The 23,364-nt window shown below is 47.0% G+C and overlaps 1 protein-coding gene across 2 annotated transcripts; it reads left to right on the forward strand.

The window, feature by feature from the left end:
- Window positions 1-164: 164 nt before the first annotated feature.
- GALT (galactose-1-phosphate uridylyltransferase) lies at window positions 165-22,313 on the forward strand. Of its 2 annotated transcripts, none has more exons than XM_039355391.1 (10): window positions 165-183; window positions 2,563-2,638; window positions 4,120-4,168; window positions 6,156-6,285; window positions 8,032-8,088; window positions 14,051-14,173; window positions 14,262-14,394; window positions 16,146-16,229; window positions 20,640-20,794; window positions 21,382-22,313. In XM_039355391.1, the coding sequence occupies exons 4-10, from the start codon at window positions 6,163-6,165 to the stop codon at window positions 21,445-21,447; spliced, it is 741 nt and encodes a 246-aa protein (XP_039211325.1). In that variant the 5' UTR covers window positions 165-183; window positions 2,563-2,638; window positions 4,120-4,168; window positions 6,156-6,162; the 3' UTR covers window positions 21,448-22,313. The 2 variants fall into 2 exon arrangements, with proteins under 2 accessions (XP_039211325.1, XP_039211324.1); XM_039355390.1 differs by lacking the exon at window positions 165-183 and adding an exon at window positions 543-1,151.
- Window positions 22,314-23,364: the final 1,051 nt, after the last annotated feature.

Below are 23,364 nucleotides of genomic sequence, written 5' to 3' on the forward strand. Positions count from 1 at the left end.
CAATGAGCGACCGCGTCAGCGATGGTCGGCTCCGCCTCTCCGCGCTCGTTGCGTCATGCCAGGCCGCCAATCGCGCGCGAGGCGGTGACCTCGCCCTTCCTCAGTCTCACCCCACCCTCTGAAGGTCACGTGATCGCGGAAAGGCGGAAGGCATGGAGGCAGCTGCCAAGTTCCAGCCCAGTGGTACCAACGCCGCCTCCCCCCGCCCCGCGGGGCAACTGGGGGGGGGGGCGCGCTATCTAAACCGACCGGGCGAGGGAGTTGCTTCATGTGGGGAGGCGGCTTCCTCTTGATAGGGGGAAGAGGAGGAGAAGACTGGGGAGGCGCACCCCGCTTCTTGCAAAGGGGCGGAGGCTGCCGGGGAGGGGAGGGGCTTTCTCGTGGGGAGGTGGAGCGAGTGGATCTGTTTTTTCAATGGACGGGCCCTGTTGCTCAGAAGGTGGGGCTATCCTGGGGGCGGGGCCTGTTGCTGGGGAGGAGGGGCTAGCCCAGAGGGGTGAGGCCTTGGTGTAGGGTTATTCTGGAGGGGCGGGGCTTACTGCTGTGGAGGAGGGGTTAGCCCAGAGGGGTAGGGTCTTACTGAGGGCAGGGCTATTCTGGGTAGGTGGGATCTGTTGCTGGGGTGGAGTGGTTATTCTAAGGCAGGAGTAGGCAACCTTGACTCTTTTATGACTCGTGGACTTCAACTCCCAGAATTCCTGAGCCAGCATGGCTCTGCTTGGAAACCTCTTCCTTTCCCCTCAGCATGGCTGGCTGAGGAATTCTGGGAGTTGAAGTCCACGAGTCATAAAAGAGCCAAGGTTGCCTACCCCTGTTCTAAGGTGATGGGGCTTATTGCTGGGAGGGGGTCTAGTTGCTGGAGGTTGGGCTATTTTGTACAGGTGGGCCCTGTTGCTGGGATGGGGCTGTGGCCCCCCTGGCGTGGCCCTTGGTCACCTAGTGGGACCCCTTCCAGCCTAACCACCCGCATCTCTTCTCCAGAGCACCAGCACCTGCGCTACAACCCGCTGCGGGAGGACTGGGTGCTGGTCTCTGCCCACCGTATGCGGCGCCCCTGGCAAGGGCAGGTGGAGAAGCCCCCTGAGGAGGAGCCCCCACGCCACGACCCATCCAACCCTTTGTGTCCAGGGGCCACGCGAGCGATCGGCCAGGTGGGCGGCCTGGAGGGCAGGGCAGGGCAGGGCAGGGCAGGGCAGGGCAGGGCAAGTCAGTGGGAATCCTGGGGTCCAGATCTCTGCTTCCTCCTCCACCCAACAATCCATTTTGTGTCCGGCGTTTGCTTGGCCCTTTTTCCTTCTGGAGCTTCTTTCCTTGGAGGACATAATCCTGGCATCTGGGTAGCCCCCTGAAGGATTTCAGAGCTTGTACTTTACGTTACTATTTTATTTATTAGGTAGATTTTGTCCCATATTTATTATTTTATAAATAACTGAAGGTGGTGAACAGATCAAGTAGAATCATGGAATTATAAGACTAGAAGGGACCTTGGAGGTCTTCTACTCTAGCCCAATGGTTCACTAATCTTTCCTCCTATTTGCCCCACAACTTTCGCCCTGAGAGGTGGGCTGGGCTGCAAGAGAGTGGTTAGCCCATGGTCACCCAGCCGCTTCCCTGCGTTAGCTGGGACTAGAACTCACCATCTCCTGGTGACTGGTCCAAAATCACAAAGCCAACTTTCATGCTTAAGGTGGGACTATGACTCAGAGGCTCCTGATTTTTAAGCCACCCACAATCTGTATGACATTGACGATGCCGGCATACATGGTGGTGTTTTTCAAAGATGGGGTTGGAATGAGAGAGAAGTTGATAATAACAAAAAAGTTGGAAGGGACCTTGGAGGTCATCTAGTCCAACCCCCTGCTCAGGCAGAAAACCCTATACCAGTGGTTCTCAACCTTTTTAATGCTGCGACCCCCAACCGGTCGTAAGTCGAGGACTACTCAACTGGTGCAGCACCATTTGCAGAATGGGACTTTTTGGCGGGCTCAGCAGGGCAGAGACAGTCTGGACAATTCCTATTGGCTTTTGAAAACCAATAGAATTAGACTCTATTCTATTCTATTGGCAGACTGTGTTGTTTGGTGACCCCCGTGAAATGGTCATTTGACCCCAAATGGGGTCCCGACCCACAGGTTGAGAACCACTGCTCTATACCATTTCAGACAAATGGCTGTTCAGTCTCTTCTTAAAAACTTGCAGTGTTGGAGCATTCACCACTTCTGGAGGCAGGTTGTTCCACTGGTTAATTGTTCTAACTGTCAGGAAGTTTCTCCTTAGTTCTAGGTTGCTTCTCTCCTTGATTGGTTTCCATCTGTTGCTTCTTGTCCCGCCTTCTGGTACTTTGGAGAATAGCTTGACTCCCTCTTCTTTGGGGCAGCCCCTGAGATATTGGAAGACTGCTATCATGTCCCCCCCTATTTCTTCTTTTCATTAAACTAAACATACCCAATTCCAGCAACCGTTCCTTATATCTTTTGGCCTCCAGTTCCCTGATTGTCCTTGTTGCTCTTAGTTTGTTATACAGTTATACAATATCTTGGTGTCTCTGTTTATCTCATGCAGGTAAACCCCCACTATGAGAGCACATTTGTCTTTGACAATGATTTTCCTGCATTGCAGCCAGATGCCCCAGAGCCTGGTAAGAGTTCCTTTCTTCTTGACTAAGCCAAGAATGGAGGCTTGATGGTCCCAGGGCCATGGGTTGCCTCCCTCCTTGTCCTTCAGAAGCTACAGGGAAATTGTACTTTGGAATGAGACTGAACAAAAAAACGATGTTATTAATCCTATTTACATAGCTACTTTAAATATGTTTGCTTGTGTGTGTGTGTGTGTGTCAGAGAGAGAGAGAGAGAGAGAGAGAGAGAGAGAGAGAGAGAGAGAGAGAGAGAGAGAGAGAGAGAGAGAGAGAGAGAGAGAGAGAGAGAAAAGAAGAAGAAGAAGAAGAAGAAGAAGAAGAAGAAGAAGAAGAAGAAGAAGAAGATAGTCCTTGATTTACAGTCATTTGTTTAGTGAACATTTGAAGACAAGTACATCTCAAACTGAAGCGCAAATGTTTCCAGAAAACATTGCAGACTACAGGAACCATTTACACTTCGGTTAAAGATACAGACAGCACAGACTCATCCCCAACAGCCTGCGCCTGTCTTCAACAGGGAAACGACCCAGGGCAGAAAACATCCTGCAGTCAAGAAGGCTCCACGCCCATTTGCACCACTCAGGTGACCCTCAGGATACAGGTAAACCTCCAAATGGCTTCAATGAGTGTCTAAAAGAATGCAAATGACCAGCTGTCTGAAAGGAGTATAAATCCTTCCATTCCCCACCATCCATTCAGAGTTGAAGAATCTTCTTGGATGAGAAGCGAAATGTCTTCAAAGAAAAAAAAGGAAGTCCAGTTGCCTCCTGAAAAGGCACCTTTGGGACACCCATGACCTGGATGATGGAGAATCTCCATACACACTCATCCAAGAAGCTTCTTCAGTTCTGACTGAATGGTGGAGGATGTTGTTAGTTGCGAAGTCAAGTCCGACCCATCGCGACGTTCCTCCAGGCCTTCCTGTCCTCTACCATCTTCTGGAGTCCATTTAAGTTCACACCTACTGCTTCAGTGACTCCATCCAGCCACCTCATTCTCTGTCGTCCCCTTCTTCTCTTGCCCTCAATCTTTCCCAGCATTAGGCTCTTCTCCAATGAGTCCTTCCTTCTCATTAGGTGGCCAGAGTACTTGAGTTTCAGCTTCAGGATCTGGCCTTCTAAAGAGCAATTAGGGTTGATCTCCTCTAGGACTGACCGGTTTGATCGCCTTGCAGTCCAGAGGACACACAGGAGTCTTCTCCAGCACCATAGTTCAAAGGCCTCAATTCTTTGGCGCTGAGCCTTTCTTATGGTCCAACTTTCACAGCCATACATTGCAACTGGGAAAACCATGGCCTGGACTATACGCACTTTTGTTGTCAGGGTGATGTCTCTACTTTTTAGTATAGGATAGAACGATTTATATTCCTTGCAGTCATCTGGTCGTTAGTGCTCTCTCTGAGAGTTGTTGAGGCCACTTGGAGGTTTCTGTGCCTGTGGGGACACCTGGATCTTTTCTAGCTGATGAATTTTCTTCTCCTGCAGAGGCTGACGACCATCCCTTGTTCCGTTCAGCGTCAGCTCGAGGCGTGTGGTAAGTCTAGTGTGCCCCTTGTCTGAGCTAAGTCTCATTAACCACATGGTGGGGTGGGAATAGCTTTCAGCTGTTGCTTCCTGATTGCAACTGCGGAATCAAACGCAGGAGCCTAATCCCAAATAGGGGAAGTCCTTGACTTAACGATTATTCATTTAGTGACCAAAGTTACAACTGCATTGCACACTTGACCACCATTGCAGCAGCCCCAGGGTCACATGGTCCTAATTCGGCCACTTGGCAATTGACTCAGATTTATGACGGTCACAGCGTCCCAGGGTCACATGATCCCCTTTTGCGACCTTGAACGAGATTCACTGAAGAACTGTGTTATTCACTTAACAACTGTGGTGATTCACTTAACAACGGTGGCAAGAAAGGTCGTAAAATGGGGGCAAAACTCACTTAACCGTTTCACTTAGCAACTGAAATGTGGGCCCTAATTGAGGTAGTAAGTCAGGACTACCTGGGTATGTTTTTGGAAAGGAGGGGAAAATGACAATCCTATGTATGCATGAATAATAGAGGGCACCACCATGAATTTACCTGATTAGCAAGCCTCAAGTTTCTTCCCTGCCCATCTCCTGTCTCTTTCTTCAACAAAGAGTTATTATCTTAATAAAAAGAAATATATAAAGTTACATTGCCATAGCAGTTTCTATAAAACGTACTGAGGATTTCAAGGTCAACACATTGGCACGGGTTCCTTCTGTGTTTCCATCTTGCTAACATGTTCCCACCCCTCGGAGAAATTGTTTTCCTCTGTGGAGTTCTTCGTAATCTTGTACTTTCTGGCTTGGCTTTCATTTTTCAAAGGAGAGAAAATCATTTCTCTAGTCTAGAGCAAGGGTGGGCAACTAGGGCCCCTTTTACGATTTGTGGACTTCAGCTCTTAGAATTCCTGAGCCAGCACTAAGGAACTTATAGTCGTTGTTCCACCTCCTCCTCCTCCTCCTCCTCCTCCTCCTCCTCCTCCTCCTCCTCCTCCTCCTCCTCTCCATAAACCTCACTCCCTTCTGGCACTGACGAGGTTACCTAGTTGGGTCATGAAATGTCTGCAAGGAAACAAGGAAGCTCAGACACCACCAAGGATGCCTCCTCCTCCTCCTCCTCCTCCTCCTCCTCCTCCTCCTCCTCCTCCTCCTCCTCCTCCTCCTCCTCCTCCTTCTAACACAGCCCACTCCTGTCTAGAACTTATGATATTAATTAGTTGGGTCATGAAATGTCTGCAAGGAAACAATGAAGCTCAGACACCACCCAGGATGCTGCCTCCTCCTCCTCCTCTCCATAAATCTCACTCCCTTCTGGCACTGACGAGGTTACCTAGTTGGGTCATGAAATGTCTGCAAGGAAACAACGAAGCTCAGACACCACCAAGGATGCTGCCTCCTCCTCCTCCTCCTCCTTCTAACACAGCCCACTCCTGTCTAGAACTTATGATATTAACTAGTTGGGTCATGAAATGTCTGCAAGGAAACAAGGAAGCTCAGACACCACCAAGGATGCCTCCTCCTCCTCCTCCTCCTCCTCCTCCTCCTCCTCCTCCTCCTCCTCCTCCTCCTCCTCCTCCTCCTCCTCCTCCTCCTCTTCCTCTTAACACAGCCCACTCCTGTCTAGAACTTATGATATTACCTAGTTGGGTCATGAAATGTCTGTAACAAAACAACCAAGCTCAAAGAGCACCAAGGACTCCTCCCCCTTCTCCCCCTCCCCCTTCCCTCTCCCCCCCTCCTCCTCTCCTTTCTAGCACTAAATGATTTTACCTACCATAGTTGGACAATGAAACATCTGCAAGAAGACAACCAAGCTGAAAAGAGCACCAAGGACCCCACAGGAACCAAATATCCTGGGGATGGATTGGCGCTCCTTTCCTGCTTAAACCTTTCTCTTCTTTAGGATGTGGGTCATCTCTCTCCTTCGATGGTATTCAGGGAGGGCTTTCTGTTCTTGCTTGTACTCGTTTGGTTCCTTCCTCTCTTCTCCCCAGCAAAGTCATGTGCTTCCATCCCTGGACTGACCTGACTCTGCCGCTGATGTCGCTTGCTGAGATCCGCAGGGTGATTGACAAGTGGGCAGAGATAGCAGTCGAGTTGGGTGCCTCTTACACCTGGGTGCAGGTGAGCATCTCTGCATGGAATCATGGTCCAGCGTTTCCTCTGCCTTGCCCAGTTTAAACCCTACATCAATGTGGTCCAGTGTTTTTCAACCTTAGCACGCTGGCTGGCTGGGTGGCTGGGGCATTCTGGGAGTTGAAGTGTCTGAGGTCGAGAAACACTGGTCCAGTTTCCCACAATGGAAGAATGGTTTGAAAAACTGGTGGAACTTTCAGAAATGGTCCAATTTAACTGCTTTAATCCAAGAAAAGAACACATGGAGTTTCATGTCTACTTGGAAACTGCTTCTAATCTTTGTGTTCTCTGTCAGAGTCCAACATTCTAGACAGAAAAGACAATGAAATTTTGACTCTGGGATTTGCTGCTTAGATAAATTTGTTATTATAGAAATGGCAAGAATATTTCTGCAAAAGTCTAAGTTGTAATTTTATTAACTTTATTTTACTATGCTGAAGAGAGTTGGAAATCCTTCCTTTCATTCTCCCACCCTTCTTCCTCCTCCTCCCCTTCCTTCCTTCCTTCCTTCCTTCCTTCCTTCCTTCCTTCCTTCCTTTCCTTTTCTTTTCTTGTCTTTTTCTTTTCTTTTCTCTTCTCTTTCTTACTTTCTTTTTTCTTTCTCTCTCCCTTCTTCCTTTTCTTTTTTCCTTCCTTTCTTTTCTTTTCTTTTCTTTCTCCTCCTCCTCCTCTCTCTCTCTTTCCATTACCCTGCGCTTCTCTCTTCCTTTTCTTTTCTTTTTTCTTTTCCTTCTTTCTCTCTCTCCCTTTCTTTTTTCTTTTTTCTTCTATTTCTTTCTTTTTCTTCCTTTTCTTTTTTCTTTTTCTTTTCTTTTTCCTTCCCCTTCCTCCCTCCTTCCTTCCTTCCTTCCTTCCTTCCTTCTTTCTTTCTTTCTTTCCTTCCTTTCTTTCCTTTCTTTCTTTCTTTCTTTCTTTCTTTCTTTCTTTCTTTCTTTCTCTCTTTCTCCCTTTCTCTCTTAAATTTTGATACTGTTAATGCAAGGTGACATGATGGCTCAGCTGTTAAGGATGCTGAGTTTTTATCAGCTGCAAAGCTGATAGGCTGAGCTCCATGCAAAGGGGTGAGCTCCCGTTCTTCGCTCTAGCTTCTGCCCACCAGTTCGAAAGCATGCCAATGTGAGTAGATCAGTAGGTACCATATCGGTGGGAAGGTAACAGTGTTCTGCATTGCAGCGTGGTCTCATGCTGGCCACATCACCATGGAAAATTCTTTGGAAAGCACTGGGTCCTCGACTAAGAAACAGAGATGGGCACTGCCCCCGAGAGTCAGATATGAATGGATAAGGAAAAACCAACCAATCTTAGTGCAGTTAGATATAGAGAGAAACTTTGGTCTAGCCACTCACGTGATGAAGAGAGTTGACTTCACAAAAGCTGAGACCTTTGACTCAAACACATGAGTTGAAAAAAGGGGTTGCAAACACTTCTTCACTTCTGCTGTGTTCACCAGGGGTCTCCAATCCTGGCAACTTTAAGACTTGTGGACTTCAACTCCCAGAATTCTGCAGCCAGCCTGGGAGTTCTGGGAGTTGAAGTCCACAAGTCTTAAAGTTTCAGGCTGAGGGATTCTGGGAGCTGAAGTCCACAAGTCTTAAAGTTGGCCGAGGAATTCTGGGAGCTGAAGTCCACAAGTCTTAACGTTGGCAAGTTTGAGGACCCTTGGTGTAAGCCAAACAATCCTGTTGGTTTTTGTTTGTTTGTTCGTCTCCTTGTCTCCATGTTTTTGGTTTACAGATCTTTGAGAACAAGGGAGCCATGATGGGCTGTTCGAATTCCCACCCTCATTGTCAGGTAAGGAGATTCTCTCCCTGAATTTAGCAACAGAGCTATTACCCGAAGTCTGATTATCAGGAGATGTTTTCTGGGCTCTTGAGCAGGGGGTCTCCAACCCCGGAGACATAGCCCACTACCCAGCTGTGGCCTATTCAACATTAGGCGTCACAAATGCCTGGCTGGAGTGTGTGTGTGCGTGTGTGCAGGTTGACGTGTGAGCGGCAGCTGGCAGGCACTCATCCACATGTGCATTGGCCTGCTGCTTGTGTGGCCAATTCTCCTCCCCTCCCCCAGTCACGCCACTAAGCCACAAAGGTTGTGGACTGCTACTCTTGAGGATTTGCTGCATTCTGCATGGCGTTTCCCTATGAATTACAGGTAGTCCTCGGCTTACATTTAGGGAAGAAAAACCGAATGCACAGGTATAGTATAGGGGGTACCTTGCTCAATAGTCGCAACTGTGAGAGGGATCTCAGAGTCCTAGTGGACAATCACTTAGATATGAGCCAGCTGTGTGCTGCAACTGCCAAAAAAGCCAGCACAGTGCTAGGCTGCATTAGCAGAGGGATAGACTGAAACCACATGAAGTGTTATTACCAGTTTATAATGCCTTGGTAAGGCCACACTTGGAATACTGCATCCAGTCTTGGTCACCACAATATAAAAAAGATGCTGAGACTCTAGAAAGAATGCAGAGAAGAGCAACAAAGATGATCAGGGGATTGGAGGCTAAAACATGTAAAGAACAGTTGCTAGAATTGGGTATGTCTAGTTTAACGAAGAGAAGGAGGAGGGGGGACATGATAGCAGTGTTCCAATATCTCAGGGACTGCCCCAAAGAAGAGGGAGTCAAGCTATTCTCCAAAGCGCCTGAAGGCAGGACAAGAAGCAATGGATGGAAACTAACTAAGGAGAGAAGCAACCTAGAACTAAGGAGAAACTTCCTGACAGTTAGAACAATTAACCAGTGGAACAACCTGCCTCCAGAAGCGGTGAATGCTCCAACACTGGAAGTTTTTAAGAAGAGACTGGACAGCCATTTGTCCGAAATAGTATAGGGTTTCCTGCCTGAGCAGGGGGTTGGACTAGAACAGGGCTTTTCAACCTTTTCACCCATTGTACCACTTTTAAGATATGGCAGTATCCTAGTACCACCAGTCACCTAACAAGGTGTCAAAAACATGATGACCCCCCCCCAAAAGGAAAAAAGTGATAAAGTGCAGGTAGTCCTCGACTTATAACAGTTCGCTTAGTGACTATTCAAAGTTACAATGGTACTGAAAAAAGTGCCCCCCAAGCCACAGCCGAGCAAGACACCTGCCTGCCCATCCAGCCGCGCTCTTCCTCCTGTCCGAGGTTTTCATTGTTGTGAGCATTTCTGTTGAGGATTGGCAGTGGAGGTGGAGTGGGGGGGGTGTTTAATTTTTATTCCCCCCGTCTGCTGGGTGGTTGCAGCAGGTTTTGGTCACTTCACATGACTCTGGGACACTGTGACCGTTATAAATATGGATCAGCTGCCAAGCATCTGAATGTAAATCACAAGACCCTGGAGATGCTGCAACATTCCAGCTGATTGGTGCTTCTTCAGGGCTCAGCAGAAGCACCAGGATCAGCGCCGAACTCCAGCTGGAGCCTGGCGCTGATCCTGGCGCTGATCCTGGCGCTTCTGCTGAGCCCTGACAGCCCTGCAGCTCCAGCCATCTCTCGCTCAGACTTGTGCGGTGCTGCCACTGCCACCGGTACAGCTCATTCCCCTCCCCCGCTACCACTTTTCTAGGATGGTCGCGTACCACCTGCCAGGTGCCAATGTACCACAGGTGGTACCCGTACCACTGGTTGAAAAGCCCTGGACTAGAAGACCTTCAAGGTCCCTTCCAACTATTATTATTATTATGGATCATTGCACAGTTAGCCAGATGTTCAGACTGGATTTGGCATTTTGTCTGCCTATCGAGTCCTTACCCAGGACCTGGGATAGGCAGATGTGGATGTTTAATGTTATTACAGATATCGTTGCAGGATGGAAGCAGTTCTTAGTAAGGCTGCCTTTTGCAATTGACTAATGGCGAATTTGTCAATGCCAATGGTGTTCAAGTGGTGCTCCAGTTGTTTTGGGATTGCACCCAAGGCACCTATTACTATTGGTACTACCCTTGCTTGCTTTTGCCACAGTCTTTCTATTTCTATGTCTTTATATTTTGTTATCTTCTCCAGCTCTTTCTCTTCTATTCTGCTGTCTCCAGGCACTGCCAGATCCACTATCCAGACTTTTTTGTCTTTCTTATCGACAATTGTTAAGTCTGGGGTGTTATGTTGCAGGTGCTTGTCTGTTTGAATTCTGAAGTCCCAAAGCAGTTTAATTTTATCATTTTCTATGACTTTCTCTATTTTATGATCCCACCAGTTTTCACTTACAGGCAAATGATATTTTTTGCAGATCTTCCAATGCACCATTGTTGCTACTTGTCATGCCGCTGCTTGTAGTCAGTCTGTGCAATCTTCTTGCAACAGCTTACCAGGTGGTCCACTGTTTCTTCAGCTTCTTTGCATAGGCGGCACTTACTGTCTGTTGCTGTCTTCTCAATTTTGACTTTGTATGCATTTGTCCTTAAGGCTTGGTCTTGTGCAGCCAGAATTAGTCCCTCGGTCTCTTTCTTCAATTTTCCTGCTCTTAGCCATTGCCAGGAGAGGTTTCCAAGCTGAGCTATGCTGGCTCAGGAATTCTGGGAGTTGAAGTCCACGAGTCATGAAGGGACCAAAGTTTCCCTCATGCTGGCTCAGGAATTCTGGGAATTGAAATCCACAAGTCATGAAGGGGCCAAAATTTACCTCATGCTGGCCCAGAATTCCTGGGCCAGCATGGCTCAGCTTGGAAACCTCTCCCTTTCCCCTCAGCGTGGCTGGCTCAGGAATTCTGGGAGTTGAAGTCCACGAGTCATAAAAGAGCCAAGGTGGCCTACCCTTGGGCTAGCCCAAAGTTTCTCAACCTTGGCGACTCGAAGATGTATTGGCTTCAACTCTCAGAATTTCCCAGTCAGCATGGCTGGCTGGGGAATTCTGGGAATTGAAGTCCGCCCATCTTCAAGTCGCCAAGGTTAAGAAACATCGAGCTAGAGTTTCGGTTAAACTTTCTCCAAATGTAACTTCCTCAACTCTTTTTTAAAAAACTTTAAAAAAAAACTTATCTAGACATTTGACGGTTTAAAAAAAAAAATCATTAAAGCCTCTCCAGTGTGCTGAGGTTTGAAGCCTAAACTATCCAGAGTCGAAGGGCAGGGCAGGGCATAAATTATTCCTAAGGTTATTCCTAGCGTTTTTGTTAAATTCCGTGCTTTTTGCGGTTTGGACTGAGATGCTTGTCTTGGGCCCTTTGATCAAGAGACTTCAAAGGAGCTTCTGTTTCATTTTTTTTTTTCTTTTTTGAAGCCTGACAGGTAAGGTCAATTTCTTTCTGAAATGGGAGGGTGGGTAGGTAAGGATTAGTTTTCCAAGGTGTCTGCTCTTTGCAAGATACAGAGTAAGGGTAAAGAAGTTTTCCCCTTAGACAAATTGTCTTTTATTTATTTTATTTGTCTAGCATCGATGATGTCACTTAGTTTGGGTAATGAAATGTCTGCAAGGAAACAAGCCAGCTCAGAGAGAGCATCCTTAGTCCTTCTTTTCATTTGACTGGACAATACCCAATTCCTGCAACCGTTCTTCATATGTTTTAGCCTCCAGTCCCCCTAATCGTCTTTGTTGCTCTTCTCTGCAGCCTTTCTAGAGTCTAAATGTCTATAGAGAGTCTCAATCCTCCAGGTAATGGTTGTCCCAAAGGTGCTTTTTTTCCCCAAAAGGCAACTGGACACCTTTCGCTTCTCAACCAAGAAGCTTCCTCAGTTCTAACTATTAATTATGTAGTTAAAACTGAAGAAACTTCTTGGATGAGAAGAGAGACATTTTCAAACAACCCCCCCCCCCAAAGAAATCCAGTTGCCTTTTGGGACTTCTAGACTTTAGAGCATTGACTATAGCAACCAGCAATTAGCCTGAGAGAATGCAGTCTTAGGAAGATGAACAAGTCATCTTGCACATTGACACGGCTAACTCATTGTGATACAACTGCGAGAGTTGAGAGAGAGAGAGAGAGCACCAAGAACCCTACAGTCCTCCTCCTCCTCCTCCTCCTCCTCCTCCTCCTCCTCCTCCTCCTCCTCCTCCTCCTCCTCCTCCTCCTCCTCCCTGCACACCTCTCTCCCTTCTAGCACTGATGATATTACTCAGTTGGGTCATGAAACATTTGAAAGAAAACACCCAAGCTCAGAGGGCACCAATGACCCCACAGTCATCCTCCTCCTCCTCCTCCTCCTCCTCCTCTCCACAAACCCTACTCTCTTCTAGCACTGATGTTACTCAGTTGGGTCTTGAAACATTCAGAAGAAAACACCCAAACCCAGAGAGCACCAAACCTTTGGGACTATGACAATTTGCCATAGCCAACTTGCTGCGGGACAAGAGCTACACTAATATCAAAGAAATGGTGGAACAGAATCATTAAAGAAAGGAGGGAAAAGGAAGGACAGAACAAAATGTGAATGACAAAAATTAAAATGTTTTTTTTTATTTCTTTTAAATAATTGAATTGTTAAATTGTCCTGCAGGGAGTTGTCCCGCGGGGAATTGGCCGTGACGAACTTCCCCTGTCAGTGGGTATCTCTGAGCCTAAATCCCCTTCCTTCCTCCTTCCTTCCTTCCTTCCTTCCTTCCTTCCTTCCTTCCTTCCTTCCTTCCTCCCTCCTCCCTCCCTCTTTCTCATCTTCCTTCCTTCCTTCCTTCCTTCCTTCCTTCCTTCCTTCCTTCCTTCCTTCCTTCCTTCCTCCCTCCCTCCCTCCCTCCCTCCCTCTTTCTCATCTTCCTTCCTTCCTTCCTTCCTTCCTTCCTTCCTTCCTTCCTTCCTTCCTTCCTTCCTTCCTTCATCCCTCCCTCCCTCCCTCCCTCCCTCTGTGGTATTTTAAGGGCTCATATTATAATCAGACAGCCTGCAGACATTCTTATACAGAGCATGTTCTTTGTGTTTGTGTGTGTTCCAGGGCCACAGGGTGGCAGTGTGCACTTGCGAATCACTCTCTCTCTCTTATCTGGCTGACACAATCATGAAGTTTCCTAGTCCAGATTGAGCTGTTTGTGTGGTTGAAAATTGTAGAACATAGAATTTTAGGGCTGGAAGGGACCTTGAGGTCTTCTAGTCCAGCCTGCTCAAGACAGGGAACCTTACACCAACCCAGTCAAATGGTTGTCTGGTCTATTTTTGAAAAACCTCCCAAATATTGGAAGGATGTCATCATGTTATCCCCTAATCTTTCTTTTCATTAAAGATACCTAGTTCTTGCCAAGGCATTCTAACTCATTTTAATGTATGGTGATTAGTGTGCATTTAAAGTGACAATAAAGTTATTTCTGTTTTGTTCTGTATTCTATTACTCTGTTCTGTATTCTATTTTAATCTGTATTCTATTATTCTATTCTGTATTCTACTATTCTATTCTATTCTATTCTATTCTATTCTATTCTATTCTATTCTATTCTATTCTATTCTATTCTAATTTTATTCTATTCTATTCTAATTCTATTCTATTCTATTCTATTCTGTATTCTATTATTCTATTCTATTCCTGTTCTGTTCTGTATTCTATTATTCTTACTCTATTCTCTATTTTCTTTATTTTTTCTATTCTATTCTATTCTGTATTCTATTATTCTATTATTCTATTCTCTATTTTCTTTATTTTTTCTATTATATTCTATTCTATTCTATTCTATTCTATTCTATTCTATTCTGTATTCTATTATTCTATTATTCTATTCTCTATTTTCTTTATTTTTTCTATTCTATTCTATTCTATTCTCTTCTCTTCTATTCTATTCTATTCTATTCTATTCTATTCTATTCTATTCTATTCTATTCTAATTCCATTCGAAACTCTCTTTCCCTTCTTTATAGATCTGGGCTAGTAACTTCCTGCCCAACGAAGCCTCACTGGAGGACCAGTCCCAACGGAAGTACTACCGAGACAATAATGTGCCCATGCTCCTTGAGTATGCCCGGCTGGAGGCCGAGCGGAAGGTGGGGGACCTCTGGCCCATGGGGGAAGTAGGGGCCAGTCTCCTTTTGGGAATGCCGGCTCTTAGGCTGATCTGGGGGTGCCTTGCAGGAGCGGATCGTGGTGGAAAATGCAGACTGGCTGGTAGTGGTGCCCTACTGGGCAGTGTGGCCCTTCCAGACTCTCTTGCTTCCTCGGCGACATGTCTGCCAACTTGAGGACCTCCAGGAGAGCGAGAGAGACAGTAAGTGACCAGCTTGTGGCCGGTGGAGGGAGGAGGGTTTTGGAGTGGGTGTGTGGGTCAAGGATCAAGCGCCAAGTTGGCGCAGCAGTTAGAGTGCAGTACTGCAGGCCACTTTAGCTGACTGTGTTCTGCAGGTCAGCGGTTCAAATCTCACCGGCTCAAGGTTGACTCAGCCTTCCATCCTTCTGGGGTAGGTAAAATGAGGACCCAGATTGTTGGGGGCAATGTAAATATATATATATATATATATATATATATATATATATATATATATATATATATATATATACACACACATTGCTTACTGGTGTACACCGCTTAGAGACTGCTTGCACTTAAAGTGGTATATAAGTCTCAAATAAATAAATCTATGAGATCCTCAGTGCTCTCTTGAGCTGGGTTCTTTTCTGGCAGACATTTCATTACCCAACTAGGCAACCCCATCAGTGCTAGAAGGAAGGGGGTTTGGCAGAGAGGAGGGGAAGGAGGACTGTGAGTGTTCTCTGAGCTTGGTGGTTTCCTTGCAGACATTTCATGACCCATCTAGGGAATGTCATCCATGCTAGAAGGAAGGGCTTTGCTCTTTTTACATACTGGTGACTCCCACCAACGCAGACCCCACAGTTCAACCCTAAGCAACAAATATTCTCTTTTATTGGGTCAAGTATCTGCTTGGACTGTGCCAAGGGTGGTAGGAACCAAAACCAAGGAGGAAGAAAGGGGGCATCCCAGGGGGCCATGCTACTATCTTTATCTCTGGAAAACCTGGCCAGTTGGAGAGAAGAGAGAAGAACGGTTGCGGGAATTGGGTGTGTCTAGTTTAATGAAAAGAAGGACGAGGGGGGACATGATAGCAGCCTTCCAATAACTCAGGGGCTGCCAGAAAGAAGAGGGGGGGGGGTTCCACCTATTCTCCAAAGCACCTGAAGGCAGGACAAGAAGCAACGGATGGAAAATAAGGAGAGAAGCAACCTGGAACTAAGGAGAAATTTCCCGACGAAACAATTAAACAGTGGAACGACTTGCCTTCAGAAGTTGTGGGTGCTCCATGGCTGGATGTTTTTAAGAAGGAATTGGACACCCATTGGTCTGAAATGGTACAGGGTCTCCTGTTTGAGCAGGGGGTTGGCCTAGAACAGGGGTAGGCAACCTCGACTCTTTTATGACTTGTGGACTTCAACTCCCAGAATTCCTGAGCCAGCCTGGCTCAGCTTGGAAACCTCTCCCTTTCCCTTTAGCATGGCTGGCTCAGGAATTCTGGGAGTTGAAGTCCACGAGTCATGAAGGGACCAAAGTTTCCCTCATGATGGCTCAGGAATTCTGGGAATTGAAGTCCACAATTGATGAAGGGGCCAAAATTTGCCTCATGCTGGCCCAGAATTCCCGAGCCAGCCTGGCTCAGCTTGGAAACCTCTCCATTTCCCCTCAGCATGGCTGGCTCAGGAATTCTGGGAGTTGAAGTCTACGAGTCATAAAAGAACCAAGGTGGCCTACCCCTGGCCTAGAAGATCTCCAAGGTCCATTGCAGCTCTATTCAGGTTGAAGAGAGGCCGTAGCACAAAGGGTTCTGCTCCTTTCCAGCTCAGCCTTGGCAGATGGTTGGAATGGCAAGAGACACCAGTGGAGTTTGCAGAGTTGTGCAGATTGGGAAGCTTTGAGCTGGGGGATCCAGCCCAGCTGCTGGAGGGGTTGTGGGGTGGCTTGGCAGGTGCAGGAGACCAGCTGACTGCTTTGAGTGTCCTTCATTGCAGGCCTGGCATCCATCATGAAGAGGCTTCTCAGCCGATACGACAATCTGTTCCAGGTTTCCTTCCCTTACTCAATGGGCTGGCATGGTGAGTATTGGGGAAAGGAATCGGAGCCTGCCTTCCTTCCTTCCTTCCTTCCTTCCTTCCTTCCTTCCTTCCTTCCTTCCTTCCTTCCTTCCTTCCTTCCTTCCTTCCTTCCTTCCTTCCTTCCTTCCTTCCTTCCTTTTTCTCTTCCTCCTTCCCTCCCTCCTTTCTCTCTTCTCCTTCCTTCCTTCCTTCCTTTTTCTTTCTTCCTCCTTCCCTCCCTCCTTCCTTCCTTCCTTCCTTCCTTCCTTCCTTCCTTCCTTCCTTCCTTCCTTCCTCCTTCACCACTTCCTTCCTCTCTCTTTCTTTCTCTCCCCCTTCCTTCCTTCCTTCCTTCCTTCCTTCCTTCCTTCCTTCCTTCCTTCCTTCCTTCCTTCCTTTTTTCCTTCCTCCTTCCTTCCTCCTTTCTCTCTTCTTCCTTCTTTCCTTCCTTCCTTCCTTCCTCCCTTCCTTCCTTCCTTCCTTTTTCTTTCTTTCTTCCTCCTTCCCTCCCTCCCTCCTTTCTCCTTCCTTCCTTCCTTTCTTTCTTCCTCCTTCACCATTTCCTTCCTCTCTCTTTCTTTCTCCCCCCTTCCTTCCTTCATTTTTCTTTCTTTCTTCCTCCTTCCCTCCCTCCTTTCTCTCTCCTCCCTCCCTCCCTCCCTCCCTTCCTTCCTTTTTCTTTCTTTCTTCCTCCTTCCCTCCCTCCCTCCTTTCTCTCTTCTTTCTTCCTTCCTTCCTTTCTTCCTCCTTCACCACTTCCTTCCTCTTTCTTTCTCTCCCCCTTCCTTCCTTCCTTCCTTCCTTCCTTCCTTCCTTCCTTCCTTCCTTCCTTCCTTCCTTCCTTCCTTCCTTCCTTTTTCTTTCTTTCTTCCTCCTTCCCTCCCTCCTTTCTCTCTTCTCCTTTCTTCCTTCCTTCCTTCTTTCCTCCCTCCCTCCCTCCCTTCCTTCCTTTCTTCCTTTCTTCCTCCTTCACCACTTCCTCTCTCTTTCTTTCCCTTCCCTTCCTTCCTTCCTTCCTTCCTTCCTTCCTTCCTTCCTTCCTTCCTTCCTTCCTTCCTCTTTCTTTCTTTCTTTCTTTCTTTCTTTCTTTCTTTCTTTCTTTCTTTCTTTCTTTCTTTCTTTCTCAAAGTTAGAGGCGACTCTGGGTGGCTTACAGTGTAATAAAACATACTGATTAAAAATTATAAATATAAAACCAGATTAAAGTGACAAAAGATGACGAACAGACTAAAAGATCACCCAGTGTAGTTTGCTATGAGATGGATGGCAAATTCATTCATTCATTCATTCATTCATTCATTCAGTCAGTCAGTCAGTCAGTCAGTTAATTAATCAATCAAAGACCATGGATTTTAAGTGGGGCAGCAATGCTACCATCACTATTATTGCACCAGCCACTTCTAGCTTCTCCTTCAGGTCCCCATGCTCTAAGGCTTTTCTGGAAAGTCTGAAGAGGGGACAGATTTCATCTCTGGTGGCAAGGTGTTCCAAAGGGTGGGATCCATCAGCTGAAATTTCTTGGCTGGCCCTTCTGGCAGGCCTCTCCTGCCAGCCTGGGTGGTGCAGGCCAGTCCCATTGGGATGAGATGGTTCCTCAGATACCTTGGACCTGTACCGCAGAGGGCTTTAAAGGCAATAACCAACCCCTTGAATCGAACCCAGAAGCAGATTGGCAGCTGGGGCAGCTCGCGTAACCGTGGTGGTGCTTGTGCCACCCTTGGTATGCTCCTCAAAGTGGCCCTTCCCCAAAATCCAGAGGAGACCAGCTATCCATCTCACCTACCAGCCTTCCACTTGGGGAAGTGGGAAGTCCCTCTGATTTTGAGAGGGAGAACGGAGGGCTTGGTCATCTCATCTTAGAGCAGGGTTGGGCAACTATGATCCCTTTACAACCTGTGGACTTCAACTCCCAGAACTCCTGAGCCCTTTACCCCCTGTGGACTTCAACTCCCAGAGGCCCTGAGCCAGCTATGCTGGTCTATTATAGCTCAGGGCTTGTCAACCAGTGGTACGGTACCACCTGTGGTACACTGGCACCTGGCAGGTGGTACGCGACCATCCTAGAAAAGTGGTAGCGGGGGAGGGAAATGAGCTGAACCGATGGCAGCACCGCACAAGCCTGAGCGAGAGATGGCTGGAGCTGCAGGGCTGTCAGGGCTCAGCGGAAGCGCCAGGATCAGCGCCACTTTCCAGCTGATCGGTGCCTCTTCAGGACTGTCAGGGCTCAGCAGAAGCGCCAGGATCAGCGCCAGGCACCAGCTGGAGCTCGGCACTGATCCTGGTGCTTCTGTTGAGCCCAGAAGAAGCGCCGATCAGCTGGAATGTTGCAGCATCTCCAGGGTCTTGTGATTTAAATTCAGTTGCTTGGCAGCTGATCCATATTTATGATGGTCACAGTGTCCCAGGGTCATGTGAAGTGACCAAAACCTGCTGCAACCACCAAGCAGATGGGGGAATAAAAACCAAACACCCCCCCATCCCACCCCCACTGCCAATCCTCAACAGAAATGCTCACAACAATGAAAACCTCAGACAGGAGGAAGAGCATGGCCGGGCGGACAGGCAGGTGTCTTGCTCGGCTGTGACTTGGGGGGCACTTTTTAAAGTGTTATTGTAACTTCGAATAGTCACTAAGCGAACTGTTATAAGTCGAGGACTACCTGTACTTTATCACTTTTTTCCTTTTTTTTTTGGTCATCAACTTTTTGACACCTTGCTAGGCGACTGGTGGTACTCAGATATTGCCATATCCTAAAAGTGGTACAATGGGTGAAAAGGTTGAAAGGCCCTCTTATAGCTCATTCGCTTAGAGCTGGAGTCTCCAACCTGGGCAACTTTTAAGACTTGTAGACTTCAACTCCCAAAATTCCTCAGCCAGCTATGCTTACTGGAGAATTCTGGGAATTGAAGTCCACACATCTTCGAGTGGCTGTGGTTGAGAAACACTGTCCCAGAGTGCTCAGCAGGAGCTAGGGAATTCTGGGAGCTGAAGTCCACACGTCTTAAAAGTGCACAAGGTGGAGAAACTCTGCTCTACAGAGATACATCTGGCTCTCTAGGTGTGGGAATTCTTGCATCTCCACAGGCTCTATTCTGTTCTATCCTATCCTATGTTTATTCTATTATGTTCTGTTCTATTCTATTCTGTTCTTTTCTCTCCTATTCTCTCCTATTCTGTTTTATTCTGTTTTATTCTGTTCTATTCTGTCCTGTCCTATCCTATCCTATCCTATCCTATCCTATCCTATCCTATCCTATCCTATCCTATCCTATCCTATCCTATCCCATTCCTGTCCCATTCTATTCTATTCTATTCTATTCTATTCTATTCTATTCTATTCTATTCTATTCTATTCTATTCTATTCTATTCTATTCTATTCTATTCTATTCTATTCTATTCTATTCTTCCCCTCCCCTCCCCTCCCTTCCCCTCCCCTCCCCTCCCCTCTCCTACTCCACTCCACTCCACTCCACTCCACTCCACTCCTATTCTATTCTATTCTATTCTATTCTATTCTATTCTATTCTATTCTATTCTATTCTATTCTATTCTATTCTATTCTTCCCCCCCTCCCCTCCCCTCCCTTCCCCTCCCCTCCCCTCTCCTACTCCACTCCACTCCTATTCTATTCTATTCTATTCTATTCTATTCTATTCTATTCTATTCTATTCTATTCTATTCTATTCTATTCTATTCTATTCCATTCCATTTCAGTCCTATCCTATCCTATCCTATCCTATCCTATCCTATCCTATCCTATCCTATCCTATCCTATCCACAGGTCGTAAAGGGGCCATAGCTGGCTTAATGTCATGGTTCTGACAGATGAAACTCTTCAAGGAACTTCGAGGCATTGGTTTACCTTAAAGAAACTTTATTCAAGTAGCATAGCATCGGCAGGTTCATAGCAAAGCCAAAATCTGAATCCCCCTCCCCTGAGCACATAGTATCAAAACACAATTCCCTCCTCTAATTAACGGTCATAAATCACATTCTCCAATTAGTTTGAAATGCAGGCTTTCCCTCCTGTTCTCCAACCCCCATTTCTTATCATCTCTTATTTCAAAAAACCTTGGTTCTCACCCTAGTTACAGTATTGTTATATCTAACTAAACTCCTATGCACATTCCTCCTCCCCCCCCAGTATCATCTAATTCCAACTCTAATTCTAAGAGTAAAACATAAGAAGGAAAATGGCTGCATCTCCATATGTTGTCAAAGCAAGAAGATCCGATGTTAGCAGCGTTGACCCCCACCTCTGCTTTGAAGGCAGCTCGTGGATGCCGGGTGAATGGATTCTCTTTTGACCCTGGCTGTTCCCTTCCTTTCTGTGCCACAGGGAGCAAATCCTATTATAGCTGGCATCCAACTCGCCTCCCATTTTGCCAAGATCTGATCTTCTGCTCTCTTTGCTGCCTCTTCCCCATAGGAGCTCCCACAGGGCCGTACCTGAAGGCCGACTGCAGGCACTGGCAGCTCCACGCCCATTACTACCCTCCTCTGCTGCGTTCCGCCACCATTCGTAAATTCATGGTGGGCTACGAGATGCTGGCTCAGGCCCAGAGGGACCTGACGCCGGAGCAGGTGAGGGGGAGCTGGGAGATGGGCTGTAACTCCTGCCGGGGGCTGTAGCCCACCCGACTTTGAAAGAAGTTTAAAATAATGCAGAATATTTGTAACTGTGAGGTCCTTGGCGGTCTCTGAGCTTGGTTGGTTTGTTGCAGACATTTCATGACCCAACTAGGTAAGATCATCAGTGCCAGTTGGGGGATTAAACATCTGCAAGAAAACAACCAAGCTAAGAGACCACCAAGGACCTTTCAGGTTTAACGTTTCGGCATTTATGGCTGAACCCATCCGTGGCAATGGGCAGGGGAAGGCTGAGGGTTGGGAGGGGGACTCTCCAGTTCTCGGGGGCTTTGTGTAGCCTTTGGGCTGTGGCTACCAGTCTTCAGAGTTGGAGGCCAAACACTGCTTTGGGGATATTAAAGTTGCTAAGCAAATGCAGAGCTTTAAGGGAAAGGGATGTAATAGACCAAGGGGGGGGGGTCACCAAATGTTTAAGACTTGTGGACTTCAACTCCCAGAATTCCTCAGCCAGCCAGCCTAGAAAGGCCCCTGCTTTCACTTTTTTCTTCTTCTCCTCCCTGCATGCTACTCTCTCCTCACAGGCCGCTGAACGCTTGAGGAACCTCCCTGAGCATCACTACAAGCTGGACACCAAGTTGGCACCCTAGAGTAGATGGTGGCTCTGTTCCCCCCTTTGGTGTGGGTCAGTCGGACGATCCCTAGCCGCTGACAAAGAAAGCCTGGAGAATGATCCCAGCTGGAGAGTAAGGGGTCTGCCCTTGGAGGCTGCTTAGACGTTTTCTCAGGAATTGCCTGACCCCGGACAGAGTGCCAGTCTGGCTGCCCAGTTCCACTAAGACTGTGAGACTGGTGACCATTGAAGCCAGGACTCTTTCCTTCTCATAAGTCCTCTGCAAAAATGGAGGCTCCCTGTTCTGTATGCCCAATGGAGATGAGACCCGTCTTTGGAGGAGGGGGAAGTCTGTTGTGGACTTCAACTTCCAGAATTCCTCAGCCTTAAGATGTGTAGATGTCAGCTCCTGGAATTCCTCAGCCTTAAGATTATGGACTTCAACTCCCAGAATTCCTTAGCCTTAAAACTTGTGGACTTCAACTCCCAGAAATCCTCAGCCTTAAGACTTGTGGACTTCAGCTCCCAGAATTCCTTCTGGTGATGGACGGCTGTGGTCATATCCTGGTCTGCCCAGCTTCTGAGAGCTGGCAATATTAATGTCATTGGAATGAGAGTAAATTAGAATATTTGGGGCAAGGATGGGGTTGCCTCTTTTCCTGAACTCTCCCCAAATGAAGCTGAGGCAGCTTAGAAAGAGGGCAGAGATGAACAGAGCAACAGAAATGAACGGGTCTGGAGGCTGTCCTACAATGAATTGCTAAGGTAACCAGGTATGACTGCCCTAATGAAAAGAAGGCTTAGGGGAGGCATGATAGCAGTCTTCCAATATTTGAGGGGCTGCCACAAGGAAGAGGGGGTCCATTTGCTCTCCAAAGCACTTGAGGATAGGACAAGAAGCAATGGGTGGAAGCTCCTCAGAAGGAGATAGACAGACAGACAGACAGATTAGAACCATAAGCAGAATATAAATAAATATATACATAAAAATAAATAAAATCTCTTCTTGAAAACTTGCAGCACCCACAACTTTTGAAGGCAAGACGTTCCACTGATTGATTGTTCTCCAGCATGATTGGATGGAGAAATAGATAGATAGATAGATAGATAGATAGATAGATAGATAGATAGATTAGAACTATAAGCAGAATATAAATAAATATATACATAAAAATAAATAAAATCTCTTCTTGAAAACTTGCAGCACCCACAACTTCTGAAGGCAAGACGTTCCACTGATTGATTGTTCTCAATCAATCAGGAAATTGCTCCTTAGTTCTAGATTGCTTCTCTCCTTGGTTAGTTTCCATCCATTGCTTGTTGTCCTGCCTTCAGGTGCTTTTGGAAAATAGGTTGACCCCCCTCTTCTTTGTGGCAGCCCCTCAAATATTGAAACACTGCTAGTCCTTCTCTTCATTAAGCTAGACATACCCAATTCCAGCAACCGCTTCTCATATGTTTTAGCCCCCAGCTCCCCAATCATCTTTATTGCTGTTCTCTGCAGTCTTTCTAGAGTCTCGACTTCATTTTTAAATTGTGGCGACCAAAATTGGATGCAGTATTCCAAGTGTGGTTTCACCAGGGCATTATAAAGTGCTATTAACACTTCACCTGATCTTCATGCTAGCTAAACTTTTATTAATCCAGCTCCATTGGTACAGTAGTGGAGGACCTGAGGCTATTTCCCCATTTGCAAATGGGATTTGCTACGCTTTGTATGAGATTCAACCTCCCCGCTGATGGCAAAGCGAGGGGGGGGGGCAGCGCTGCGCACCATCGTCTCATTTTCACCAACACACTTTTGCAAAGGTGGTGTTTCCACCCAGCATCATGCTGGGTGCGAAAAGGGAGGGCTGGTCTGCATCTTCCACACTGCTCAGTCCAGCCAGCAGCTCCGGAATACTTGAAGGCAATAATACATTTCCTATTTGAAAAGGAAATCTAAATATGTATG

Source organism: Crotalus tigris, unplaced genomic scaffold, assembly GCF_016545835.1.
Source record: "Crotalus tigris isolate CLP2741 ecotype Arizona unplaced genomic scaffold, ASM1654583v1 scf7180000018684.1183181, whole genome shotgun sequence".
Taxonomy (NCBI): Eukaryota; Metazoa; Chordata; class Lepidosauria; order Squamata; family Viperidae; genus Crotalus; species Crotalus tigris.